This window comes from Thamnophis sirtalis, unplaced genomic scaffold, assembly GCF_051295495.1.
Source record: "Thamnophis sirtalis isolate CommonGarterSnake01/CBP01778 unplaced genomic scaffold, rThaSir2_p1.2 scaffold_6, whole genome shotgun sequence".
Classification (NCBI taxonomy): domain Eukaryota; kingdom Metazoa; phylum Chordata; class Lepidosauria; order Squamata; family Natricidae; genus Thamnophis; species Thamnophis sirtalis.
In genome coordinates, this window is record NW_028261386.1 from 39,924,663 (window position 1) to 39,938,742 (window position 14,080).

The 14,080-nt window shown below is 36.8% G+C and overlaps 1 protein-coding gene across 2 annotated transcripts in view; it reads right to left on the minus strand.

Annotated features, from left to right (window-relative positions):
• Positions 1-814: 814 nt before the first annotated feature.
• PRKCE (protein kinase C epsilon) overlaps positions 815-14,080 on the minus strand; it is a 318,791-nt gene continuing 305,525 nt past the window's right edge. For both annotated transcript variants that reach the window (XM_087717691.1, XM_087717692.1), the window contains one exon: positions 815-1,186. In XM_087717691.1, the coding sequence (XP_087573817.1) occupies positions 1,040-1,186 (147 nt within the window). In that variant the 3' untranslated portion in view covers positions 815-1,039. The remainder of the gene's footprint in view (positions 1,187-14,080) is intronic.

Genomic DNA, 14,080 nt, shown 5'->3' on the forward strand with positions numbered 1-14,080 from the left:
AACCAGTGTTTATCTTCTAAGACATAGTTTTTCGATAGCAGCAACATTAAGATGTGTAGATTTCAACTCCCAGCATTCCAACATAGGAAATTCTGGGAGTTGAAGTCCACACATTTTAAAGATGCTGAGGTCGAAAAACACCATTCTAAGACACACAACATAACTTTGAGAAGATCACATTTGACAGAGTAGAGCATATTTCTCTTGCCTGACACTATGCAAAACTTCAGTTTCCTAAGGTTGCATTCTATGGAAAGAGTTGCCTGTTGAGGAATTGAAGTTCACTGCAAACCTATCCATTTGAATGTTAAGGATGTAAACTCAACTATTCCTGTTGACAATTTATTGAAATCAATGGCAAAAGGGTTTTACATTTATCTCTCATGCTTCATAAGGCCCCTAGCAATCATTGCAGAATGCAATGAGCTGATTCCAAGCTCAGTAAATCTTATGGCTGATTTATAGATTCATATCTGAGTTGAAAATAAGTCATAATGAAGTATTTCTCTCTGTCCATAATCATATAACAAATATACTTATCCATCTAGCACAATGTGATGAGATACCTATTTATGGTAACTTGGAAAAAAGTTATATTCCTCCCCCCCACATACTCTAGACCATAATTTCAAGCCTTAAAAGATGAAGCTAAAATTCCTAGTGATTTTTAAATATTAAAAATGGCTGAAGAAATTACTTTTGACAGTGCCTGATGATTTTAAAAAAGGCAAAGCCTTCCTGAAATTAAAAGAAAGTCTGAGTAGAAAGAGAGAACAAGAGACACAGCAGCAAAAAACAACAACAGCAATGTGTTACCTTTACAATTTCTAATACAAAATATTTTGCATTGCTCTGTAAAACAGCTAATATGAGTGCCTCCAGATCAAAGAAATATAACAATAAATAGACAGTAGAAAGTAATGGGTTTAGGCTCATGATCAGAGAAGCAGTTCTTGATGATGTAGCTGGAGGATTTTTCAGAACACAACTTGCAGCATCTGCGATCTGGTGGTTCCAATTTAGGGGTGGGGGAAATATCTTATGGCAGCAGCTCTTCTCCAAAATATGAGAAGCCTTTAAATTCTTCTTGGTTGATTTGCTTTATAATTGTCTCATCCACTTGTGTTAATATTGGGTCTTCTCGTGTAAAGTCTTGATCAAAGTTATTTACATCCCTTTTGGTTTTCTGAGAAACAAAAGCAAAAGATGAAGAATGAGTGGTGTTCTTGGACCAATAACCATCTTTTAAAAAAAAAAGCAGCAATTTGTCTTCTAAAGCAGGGGTTGGGAACCATGGCCCTTTTAGAATTTGGGAACTTCAACACCAGTGGTGGGTTTCAACATTTTTTAGAACCTCTTCTGTGGGTGTGGCCTGCTTTGTGGGAGTGGCTTGCCGGCCATGTGACCAGGTAGGAGTGGCTTGCCGGCCATGTGACTGGGTGGGAGTGTCTTGCCAGCCATGTGACTGGGGGACCGTGGCCAACTTGTAAAATGTGGTGAAACTCACTTAACAATGCTCTTGCTTAGCAGCCAAAATGTTGGCTCAGAAACTCTGGCATTTGGAGCACACAAATCTTAAAACTCTCAAGTTATAAGACCCTTGCAATCCTAATCCTTTAGAAAAAAAATCCCCAGGGGTGTTCAAACTTGACAGCTTTAAGACTTCTGGACTTCAACTCCCAGAATTCTTCCTCTTGCTCTTCATCTTGATGATGTGTAGATGGGCGGGGGGGGGGAGGGAGCTGGAACCGGTTCTAAATGGCACTGTAGATTTGTGAAACCTATTCTATAGAAGAGGTTAGAACTGGCAGAAACCACCCCTGTTCAACACCCTGAATTCCTGAGCAAGTCCTAAAAGGGCCATGGTTTTCCACCCCTGTTCTAAAGGAAAGTGGTTCCATTTCATACACACAGGTTTCTCCCTTCCCCCTCCCTCTCCCTCTCTCACATACACACCATACAGGAGAAGATGAGAAAAGAAGGTGGCCAAATCAGGATGCAGAAGCAAAGAATGATACTGGATAATTAGCCATTAGCCTTTAATTGAGAAGATGGAAGCAAAATGTTGGTATTTATAACTTAAATCATACCACACCGCAATAATTTGGATAAATGAATGATGGATTCAAACATAATTTGTCCGGAAATAGCATAATGGTTTGATTACAAATATAGGGAAGCATACGATCCCTTTTACTGATGATGAATATGACATAAAGTAAGCAAAATCTCACAAATTCGCAGCTTTTGCATCTTTAGGATCTAGCAGTGATTGTTTTTCACATACAGAACTTTTACAACTGAGCTGTGGAAGATCCACCATCTACAGTCCTGATATGCCGAGTGCCAATTCTGATCATGATGGCAGCTATTATGAACATATCAGTAAAATTGGCATACAATCAGTGATTGTACCTATTTAGCATACTTACTACAATACAGGTACTCTAAATTCACTAATAAACTAACCATCAATGAAGTGCTTCCTGTTCCAGATTTGTTCTTCCACGGAAGAAACTTACCTCTTGAAACATCTTTAGTTCACTGGTTTCCAAAATATGTTTTCAGAGAATGACACAAGCTCCCAATGTGCTCTTCACAATGTTTATTTTAACTTGGCAGAGATTCAAAATATTTACATACAAGAGCCATGATGGCTCAGTGATTAGAAGGCAGCATTGCAAGCTAACTCTGCCCACAGCCAGAAGCTTGGGAGTTTGAACCTTGGCTCAAGGTTGACTCAGCCTTCCATCCTTCTGAGGTCAGTAAAATGAGCAATTTTACTTGGGAACAATATGCTGACATTTGTAAACCACTTAGAGAATGCAATAAAGCATTATGAAGCAGTATGGAAGCATATGCAAAAGCCTAGTTGTAACATAAAAGGAAAAGGAATATATATCCAGTTTTCCAAATATCTCTTTCTCACTCCAGTCCCTTTGCTATACCTTAAAAAGCTAGCTATGAAACCACAGCTCAATCATTAATTTACCTGGTCTTGATAACAGATAAATGTTTTACTCATATTTAGGCAAATGCACCTCCTTCTCTTTGTTTATGAAGGCAAGCCATGGATTGTTTTCCGAAGCAGGTATGAATTTTTGAAAGGGCCTAAGAAGTTATGGCTGGATCATTATAGTCCTTGACTTATGACCACAACTGAGCCCAACTGTTGCTATGCAAGGCAGTTATTTAAGTGAGTTTTGCTCCATTTTATGAGCTTGCCACAGCTTGTCAGGTGATCACAAAAGATGATAACATGACCCTGGAACATTGCAACATCATAAATACATGCAAATTTCCAAGCATCTGAATTTTGATCATGGGGATGCTGCAATGATTGTAAGTGCAACAACCTGTCGTAAGTCACTTTTTTTCAGTGTTGTTGTAACTTTGAATGGTTACTAAAAGAATAGTTCCAACTCAAGGACTACTTCTATATAATGTTCACCTTTTGTATACCACTAATCTCAAATGGTTTTCTACAATTACTGAAATAAAAAAGACATCATTTGATTAAAGTCTCCCAAGCAAGAAGAAATCAGAGTGTTTTCATTATAATTCAATAGAGAATTAAGCACAGAAATGTAATTACTAAAATTGGAGTGTGTAATGTTTCCAAGCAAATTCTTCTCACAGAAACTTTCTTGCAACTATTAGCATTGTATATCCCACAATTTGTAGAGAAATGAATGAATTTGCATGGACTTGGGAAGCATATACAAAACATGCATTGCCTCAGAAATCTTTGTACATGATAGCCTTCTTCAAAATGATGCTTTCCAAATGTTTTAAAATACATTTTCTTATCTGACAACTATGGGTAGGCTAAAAATAGGGAAGGTACCATTACAGTATTTATGTATACAATGTATATCTCTTTTTTATTGTTGAAAACAATAAAAACTATCACACGATAGACTACTTTAGAACAATATATAAAGCAGACTGTCAGTTTTTAAACTGGTTTTCTGCACTTTTCATTGGATGGTTGTCTTGCTGATATGATCATACATCTCGGTTGGGATGCTTTCTGCCAGCCAAACTACGATTAAAAGCAGCTGAACAAGCCAAATCTCTTGGCAGCAATACTGCAAAGTCGGTAAGTCCTCAAATATAGACATATTCCTTAGGTTGGCAACTTCCTATTGCTGTTGAAGGACCTGTCAAAGGAGGATCATTGCCTCTGAAAAGAAATCTGGAAAAAAAATCAGTGTTCTTCTGCTTTCAGCACTGAATTAGAGGATTTTATTACCCTACTGCAAATTTCTATTTTCCCCTGTGTTCTTCTAGTCTTTTTAAAAACCAGCTGAATGCACCATTTTCATAACTTTGAGGAAAACTGTAGTGCCAGAAGGCTAAATAAGACCATGCTGTTCAAGTTCACAATTACAAGAGGAATTTGTGATGCATTCAATACAATCTTGTCTTTTCATATTCCTTGCTCTATCCCATATTTGTAGTTAATTGTCCTTCGGAACAACCAATCAACTACAGCAAAGTCTTTTTTTCCTATTGTGTTTCAAATGTTTTACATCTATTGTATTTTTTATAGCTATAGTGCAACTGATCTGTTAATCTGTTAATGCATAAAGCAAAAAAGCTAAAAACTCAGGCGTGCATAAGCCTACCGTCCCTGTCCTACTGTCCCCACTTATTCATATGCATTTTCTATATTTATAATATTTATTTATTTATACTTTATTATTTATTTATTTATCCTTATACGTGCTTGATAAAATAGAATAAAATAAATAAATAAATAAATAAATAATTTCAATCTATACCTCAACACATGTTTTACTCAAGTTTGCACCTTCTTGTTTTAGATTAATCCTCCCTTGAAAATGTTCTACTTCTTTCTTATTAAAGTGCCCCCAGCCTCTGTCTCCCACTTCTGAGTTCAGAACACAGACAGAAGGTCCCACCTAGCTTTTGGTTTCAATAGAATAGCCCTTGAATCCATTGGATATCTGGATTTGCTTTGAGCTGTGTCTACCAAAAAGCTGCAGTAATGATATCCTCTTTCTGAAACAGCCTAGTACCTCAGTCGTGAGACTTTTTTTTTTTAACCATGTGTTAAACAAAGTAAGTGATCCTGGACTTGAGAACTAAAGATTTATAGGAAGCAAGAAATCAAGATGAGATTAATGATACATTCAAGGTGAGACAGGAAGTTATGGGGAAATCTAAAGCCAAGAGTTAAGAGAAAAGAGAAGAAAAATAAAAATGTTGTATAAAAAAGAGCTGTACAAGTAACCAACACGAAAATCTCACTTAATTGGATTTAGAATATTTCCAGTAAATTAAGTAACATAAAGTTAAAAAAAAACATTTTGCTGAAACTGACCCATTTATTCACTAATGGTGAATGGTTATTTTAAAACACTGTCAGTGACATTATTCATAAAATTTTGCAAGATCAGACAAAATAGCACTATTATGAACTACAAGGCTTAGATACATAATTTTGCAAGATCAGACAAAATAGCACTATTATGAACTACAAGGCTTAGATACATAATAATATACAAGCATATACAGAACCGATTTTGTTCTTTCTTTGGCAAAAGGAAGGAAATAACTCAAATACTATGAAGTGAGAAACTAAACATGGAGACAATGTAGAGTGGATAAATGGGAAAGGTTAAGAAGTCCTCAATGGAACTGCAGCTACATGGAGGGAAGTATGCAGTGGAGTATCCCAAGGCTCTGTTTTAGGCCCAGTACTCGTCAACATCTTCATCAATGATTTGGATGAGGGAATAAATGGAGAACTCAACAAATTTGCAGATGATACCAAGCTGGCAGGAATAGCCAACACTCCAGAAGATACGCTTAAGATACAGAAGGATCTTGACAAACTTGAACATTGGGCTATCTAATAAAATGAAATTTGATGGTGAAAAGAGTAAGGTTCTACATTTAGGCAAGAAAAACGAAATATACAGGTATAATATAGGTGGTACCTTCTTCAATAGTAGTAACTGTGAAAGGGATCTTGGAGTCCTAGTGGACAACCATTTAAATATGAGCCAGCAGTGTGCAGCAGCTGCCAAAAAAGCCAACACAGTTCTAGGCTACATAAACAGAGGGATAGAATCAAGATCACATGAAGTGTTAATACCACTTTATAATGCCTTGGTAAGGCCACACTTGGAATACTGCATTCAGTTTTGGTCACCACAATGTAGAAAAGATGTGGAGATTCTAGAAAGAGTGCAGAGAAGAGCAACAAAGATGATTAGGGGACTGGAGACTAAAACATATGAAGAATGGTTGCAGGAACTGGGTATGTCTAGTTTAATGAAGAGAAGCACTAGGGGAGACTTGATAGCAGTGTTCCAATATCTCAGGGGTTGCCACAAAGAAGAGGGAGTCAAACTATTCTCTAAGGCACCTGAGGGTAGAACAAGAAGCAATGGGTGGAAACTAATCAAGGAGAGAAGCATCTTAGAACTGAGGAGAAATTTCCTGACAGAACAATTAATCCATTGAACAGCTTGCCTCCAGAAATTGTGAATGTTCCAACACTGCAAGTCTTTAAGAAGATGTTGGATAGCCATTTGTCTGAAATGGTATAAGGTTTCCTGCCTAGGCAGGGGGTTGGACTAGAAAACTTCCAAGGTCCCTTCCAACTCTGCTATTGTATTGTATTGTAAGTATTTCTGCTGAATTGGCATACATAACCATCCTTCATAAAGTGATATTCTAAGGGAAAAAAATGGGGCAGTTAAAAGCAAATGGGCTAATAATTCTTTCTCTATATGAAATGTGCAAGAAATTAATTCTGGAGCTAACTTGCTTTCCTTGCCATTTATAATATTGTATTTTACAGAAGTATATTTAGAATAGCAATGTCCATTTTTTTTCTCCAAGGAGTTCAAGGCAACATAGGTAGTATAATAGCACTCATGCTTCTGAAGTTCATTTGCTTGATTCAGGTAGAGAATCAAAATCAAAATTAAAACAAGGATCCACTGTTTTCTTTTTTGAGCTGAACTCAACTCTTCGTAACTTCAAGGACATATTGTTATAAGTCTTCCCTGCAACAAAATTGAGATGATTGCTCTTCTTGGATAGCATGGATTTTTTTTTAAACTTCCCTAACCTACAGCCAAGGAATCTTCTAGTAGTCTCTCCTGTGGATACTAACCACATTGCCCCTTCTTAATATTTCAACAATAACCAAGATTGACTAGATGCTGCCACCTAGCTGGGCATGTCCCTGATTATTGTAAAATATGTGTAACCCAAATGTTACATTTCCTAGACCCATATTAGCTTTGAAGAAATTAGTTCTTCATGTAAGCTGCATTGAGGAAATGTATGATATATATCTAACATATACATAAATACAGAATTGTGAATGATTCTACCATTTGGGATTCATTGTTGGTTTTTTTCTTCTCCAGGGAAAGCATAAGGCATAAGGCAGCGTTAATAGGAGATGATGGAAGCCAATCTCTCAAGCTGATCTCTGAAGAAGTAATGCTCACTTCTGATAAATTAATCCGAATATCTCTTGCTGCCTCCCCCTTATGAGAATATGAATGTTTTGTAGGAGGAGGAGAGGAGAATGATTTTCTCTGAGATGAGGAAAAAAATAAAACTGAATTCAGATTTAGAATATTTTGAGTTTGTAATTGACAAGTGTGCTGTGGTTCTTCTCTTGATCAAGCAGAATTTAAGCAGATAATACTCATCACCTTTCCATTCTTAATATGTGAAAGGGAGTGGACTGGAGGATACATTTCTTTATTCTCAGTTATTACAATTCCCCTCTGCTCTGCCATCCCTACTGGATTCTATGAGGAGGAAGTATCTGATTTGAATTTATGGCACATGGACTAGGATAATCAACAGCAGCAGATCTTGTTCTGGTTCTGTGAATGATGTCCCAGTCATGTATGTCACACTTTTATGCGAGACTGAGATAAGTAAGATATTACAGATAAATGCCAGTGCATCAGAATAAGAGTATTGGATAAGACAGCCTCATTTTCATTCACATATATTTGGGCTGTCAGTATCTCAGTCTTTTCCTGTTCTTTGATTTTACCCTCTTTTAATTTTGCATGGAGTAGTGAAAAGTGCAGAAACAATGCATAATTAAAGTAACTGAACAATAGTACAAAATCTGGAATCTGAAAAGAAAAAACAACACTGCTGGACCCAGAAGTGTCACCAAAAGAGGCTATTTCACACATACAGTTGAAGATCTATAATACTGGGGAACATCTCTTACTGTACAGTAGTTTACTGTAGAACTGCAATCATGAAAGGAATGACACACAAAAAATATGAATGACAAACAAGTCATGAGAAACAACAAGAAACAATAGCAATCCATAAATAAGGTGATGAAAAATGTTCTAGCAAACCCTGGAGACATCAAAATAAATCAACTTTGGGATATTTTGCATCTCTCACCCCTCCCGCTGCCTACACCCTTGGTCAAATATAATATAATGCAGCTTCCATGCCTTGTATAACTCAGTCACTCATAACTTGGTCACCTCCCACTTGGAGGACTGTAATGTGGTCCACATAATGAGTACATGGAAACTGCAACTGGTCCATGCAGTGGTGTAGGCAGTTTTTGGAGTTTCTTGCTACACTCATATGATGTTGGTGCTTTGCGAGATGCTCTGGCTTCCAGTAAGTTCCTGAGTGCAATTTAATGTGCTGTTGTCATCTATACAGATCTAGATGGCACTGGGCCTGGCTAGATTTAGCGAAATTCAGCTCCCTGTCATTTTGTTTGAGGCTGGAATTGAGTTTTCTTGGTGGCAGTGCCTGCCCATGAACAGCATCCTCTCAGAGAACTGGATGGTCCAGACTCTTTTGGCCTTCCTCAGGCATCTGGACCAGGAAGTTGAATGAGCTCTGTATTGAAGTGGGGTTTTTTTTAATTGGGATGCATGGTTTGTCTCAAGTATCATGAGCTGTTTGTAACTGTTAGTTTTATTCTTTGCACACTGCCCACAATCACTGGAGTGAGATGGGTTGTCATATATATTATATTCATAATACATACATACATACATACATACATACATACATACATACATACATGACAGGCTTTGGATCTATATGATCAAAATGATATATAAATTTAGATCTCACTATCACCAAAAACTTATGATCAAAGGGACAATCAAACTTAGTACTGTAAGCATTGCAAGCAAGGGAGTTAGAAGCTCTGGATGGCTTCACTTTTATACAAGATATTAATGTACTTATGCTTGAGACATGAACAACATAACACTCTGAAAAGACCCTGTATTAAATAACAATCACCTCAAAGGCAGTTTTTTTAAACTGCCCAAACCAGTTAGATTACTTAATTTTCCAGTGCCTGAATTTATGAGGTTTTGGAATAATGATAGCTGAGACCAGTAAAAGTTACTGGCTCCTTTTGACGTGGAAATAACTACTCATGAAATTCAGTGGAAAGGCTTCTGAGAAAGTTGTTTAGGAGTAGGTTTCCTCACCTATAGTACTAATACATCTTCCCTTTTTTCTTGCATTTAATGTAATTATTTTTATAACACAATTATTAAATACTGTCTCTGTATTTCCATTCACGTAAACCTTTTTTCCCCCTCTCAGGGAATTTCTGATTCCCACAAAGTGATTTCTGGACAAATATTAGTAGTAGTAAAATAAATAAATAAAAAGTAAATACTGTAAATAAATACTATAGAAATACAAACCAAAGGCATGGCACCATGCCAAAGAACAGAATCCTGGTTCCATAATCTTTCCAGCAAATATTGCTAGGCACTTACGTAAAGACGTAAGTTAAAATGGAAGAAACCTGAACTCTAAAACCTAGCCAGTTGAAAGATAGGTATTTTTGTAAAAAAAATCTTTTAAGTAGGTTTCATTCTAACAGCTTCTAGTGATCCTCCTTCCCTGCCTTCATGAAATTAAAAAGAACAAGTATTATTCTGTTTCCCCACTATCAAATCATAAATAATGTCTCTATAGCTGTTTGGTTTCTTATGTTTTCTACACATCAAACAAATCTTAAAGGTAAAGGTAACAGTTATCTTGCACATATGAGCTAATCGTTCCCGACTTTAGGGAGTGGTGCTCATCTCCGTTTCAAAGCCGAAGAGCCAGCGCTGTCAGAAGATCTCTCCATGGTCATGTGGCCAGCATGACTAAATGCTGAATGCCCATGGAACACCTTCCCACCAAAGTGGTCCATATTTTTCCACTTGCATTTTTATGTGCTTTCAAACTGCTAGGTTGGCAGAAGCTGGGATTTGTGCTCACTCCCGTTACGCAGCGCTAGGGATTCAAACCACTGAACTGCTGACCTTTCTGATTGAAAAGTCCAGTGTCTTAGTCACTGAGCCATTGCGTCCCTAAACAAATGTTAGTGAAAATAATATAAAGAAACATTTCCTCTTGGTTTTTTTCTGGAGGGATGTCACAATCATTGCTTAAGGAGGGGTCTGTTCCTAAGAAAAATCTGGAAATATTGTCCACTGAATAACTATTCCAAAAAAATTGGCAGACAATTTGAAATGTCATTTGTAATTAAAGTTGCCTGGAAAGAGTTTATTGCTCTTTTTTCTCTTCATTTAGGCAGCAACCTGCAGTGTGGAACACATACTCATTCATATGGTCTCTGGGTGTGATTTAAATCTCTGTCAGCTCAGGGGTTGCTAAGCACATAGGGAATGGAGAAGGCTGCCTATTGGATATGTTTTTGAGGCCAACATAGAACTCATGTTGGAGACTGAGGGAACAATGGGTTTATTCCTTTTCTTGGGCCTATAATGACAATGAAAGGAGTGAACAGAGCAATTATGTTTATTCAAATGTAAGACAGGAACTATTTATCCACATAAGGCATTTTTGCTCTATTTATGGATCATAAATTGGCAGGGAATTTTTAGGGGTATGAGATGTTTCTGAGATGAGATGTCTCTTTTAGGGGTATGAGATGTTTCTGTGAGAAGTTTAAGGGAAGATTTGAAGTGCAAAGTACTACTATATGTATCACTGTAATATAACTTAAGACATACTAAATGTATAGTTAATGGAAATATTATTAAAGGTAGATACAGTGATGTATTCTTATATCTAAGAATATTAATCATAATTATGTTTCAAACATGTTCAACAAAAAATATTTTCAGAAGAGAATCAATCTTTCTATGCTCTAGGTTTTGGCTTGAGTTCCTCATCTGGTCACACCAGCCATGCCCATCAATGTAAGAAACATGGAAGGAAGGCTTCTTCTTAGGATAGGCACATTTTGTGGCTTCTCTGTCTTGGATGGACTTAGCAAACTAACAGCAATCAATGCAGCAGAATTAACTGCAGAAGAACTTACATCTGTCTGTCTGTCTGTCTGTCTGTCTGTCTGTCTGTCTGTCTATCTATCTATCTATCATCTATATCTATCTATCTATCTATCTATCTATCTATCTATCTATCTATCTATCTATCTATCTATCTATCTATCTATCTATCTATGATTTATTTTCCAGAATCTTGACCTGCCACACAGTTTGAAACTTATTGTTTTTATTAGCTACTAAAACATTAAAAGATACAAACTATATGTTAAAAATTCTAGTACTTCTTTCAATTCAAGCACAATTGTAATTTTTGGTCTAATCATGAGAAGAAATTTCAGTGCATAGAGAAAGAGGGGAAAGTGGGGAATCAATGAAATAGTGTTTTACGATGAAGCATGGATCAACTCTACCTCCCATCCCCAACTGATTGAGCAAACTACATTTCATGCGAAGGCATGCAAGACAGCTCCCCACTTTGCATCTCACCTTCATCTAAATGCCAATTGCCATGCATCAAATGACTTAATGGAAATATATCATGAGACTGAAAGAACACCTCAGGTTTGTATGTTAGCCCTAAAAAGAGACCTACCTGGATATTTTCCCCACACTGTAGGCCTTACCTTAAAGAGGGACATTCACACTGAAGCAAACTTGAAAAGAGAGAATATTCACACAAAAATAAATTTATTTGGCCAGTAATCTTGGGGTTCCCATGACTATTACTAATGCATTATTAAAAGTGACAGTCTTCAAGAATGTTTTTTTTCTTGCTTCAAATAAATTGAAAAGTCATAATCTCATGCTTACAACAGGGATCAATAAGACGTTGTATATACAATGTTATGACTTCAAAGTAACTGAACTGAAAAAAACCCCTCTATTTAAAATGCACACATATTTTGGCACACTAGTTGTAAAAGCTCTAAAAAAATGAAAACAAATTCTTCAAATTTCCATAGGCACATTTGATTTTAAAATGTTGCCTCCAGAAAGAAAGTCCCTCTTTAAGAATTCCAGCCACTGCCATCATCAGTGTGCAACTTGGCATTTGCCACAGCATTGTGAAAGCAAACAAACACTGATATTTCTGCATCTGACATATCTCAAGCTAAAGGACTTCCAATTCCTGATGCATTTATCCAATTAGGTTGCAAAAGCAAAATGTTTCACTGTGGCAAACTCCCAACCTGGTTTCTGATCATCCATTTCTCTTCCATCCAGGACTTCTACCCTCAACAGTCAGGGAGTGCTTGGTAGAGTCTGAGCATGCTCACAATTATTTGACCTGAGATTTTGCATATTCCTCGACATATAAAAAGGTGGTTTATTTTCCTTCACCAGAAGAAAGCATTTGTTTGCGGGCTGATAGCATTTATCATGAACATGGGCTGGCTCTTCCATTTTTCTTTTAAAGGAATAAATACATATAAATGGCAAGAGCACTTAAGACTTACATACCACTTCATAGCACTTTATAGCCCTTTCTAAGCTGTTTAGAGTCAGTGCACTGCCCCCAACAATCTGGGACCTCATTTTACTGACATCAGAAAGACCCCAGGCAGAATCAACTTTCAGCCTCGTGAGATTAGAACTGTCAAATTGCAGGCAGCTGGCAGTCAGCAGAAGTAGCCTGCAGTACTGCATTCTAACCGCTGTACCACCACAGCTCTTTAAATTTAATCTAAATGGAAATAAATGCTATAGGGAAAATCTAACACATCACTGATGTTATTGGAATATGGATTTAAACCAGTGGTGGGTTTCCAATTTTTTTTTTACTATCGGTTCGCTCGCACACGCGTGTGCGTGCTTGACATCCGGGCAGGTGGGCGGAGCCTCCTGCCACCACCACTACCAGTTTGCCCGATCTGGCCGAACCGGAAGCAACCCACCTCTGATTACAATAATGTTTGCAGCCAAACTTGAATGAAAAACACACACACACACACACACACACACACACACACACACATATATATATATATATATCTTAGATTTTTACAACCCCTGGTAAGCCCCAATTATGGGAAGAAGCTAACTGCTTCCATCATCTGTCAATCGGCTCGTCACAAGAGTCCATCACGACAGAAACCCAATATTTTTACTGTTGCCTTTGTTATATTTGTGTTTTTTTATTTGTGCTGATGACAAAGAGTTCAGTGGAATTCTTTTCTTGAATTTTCTGACAAACTCAAACAGCCCTTTATTTATTTATCAGCACAAATAAAACACACACACACACACACACACACACACACACACACACACACACACACACACACACACACATATATATATATATATATATATATATATATATATATATATATATATATATATATATATATATATATATTAGTATAGATTTCAATTATTACAGACTAGGGTTGTGCAAATGCTTCAAAAGAGGAGGGTTTTGTTCCCCAGCAAAGTGACTGCATATGGAAAAGCACAACTTTTCCAACCTTTCAATGCTAAAATAAAATATTTGAGAAGTACATTTAATAACCCCCAAAGTATCAATATTATATTATATTATATTATCTTAGATATGATTTATTTTGTAAAGTTGATAAGCTGCTCTATTAAAGCTTGAGCGTCTTGAATAGGCTGCATGAGTCTCAAGCAGAAATTAAGCATTGGTTTACCAAGGAAATTGATATTCTTACAATTTGTTGCCTCACTAGGACTTGCAAAGGAAAGAGGCTGTCAAGCATTTAGCACAGCCTTTTTCCCCCAGGTATTTCATTATC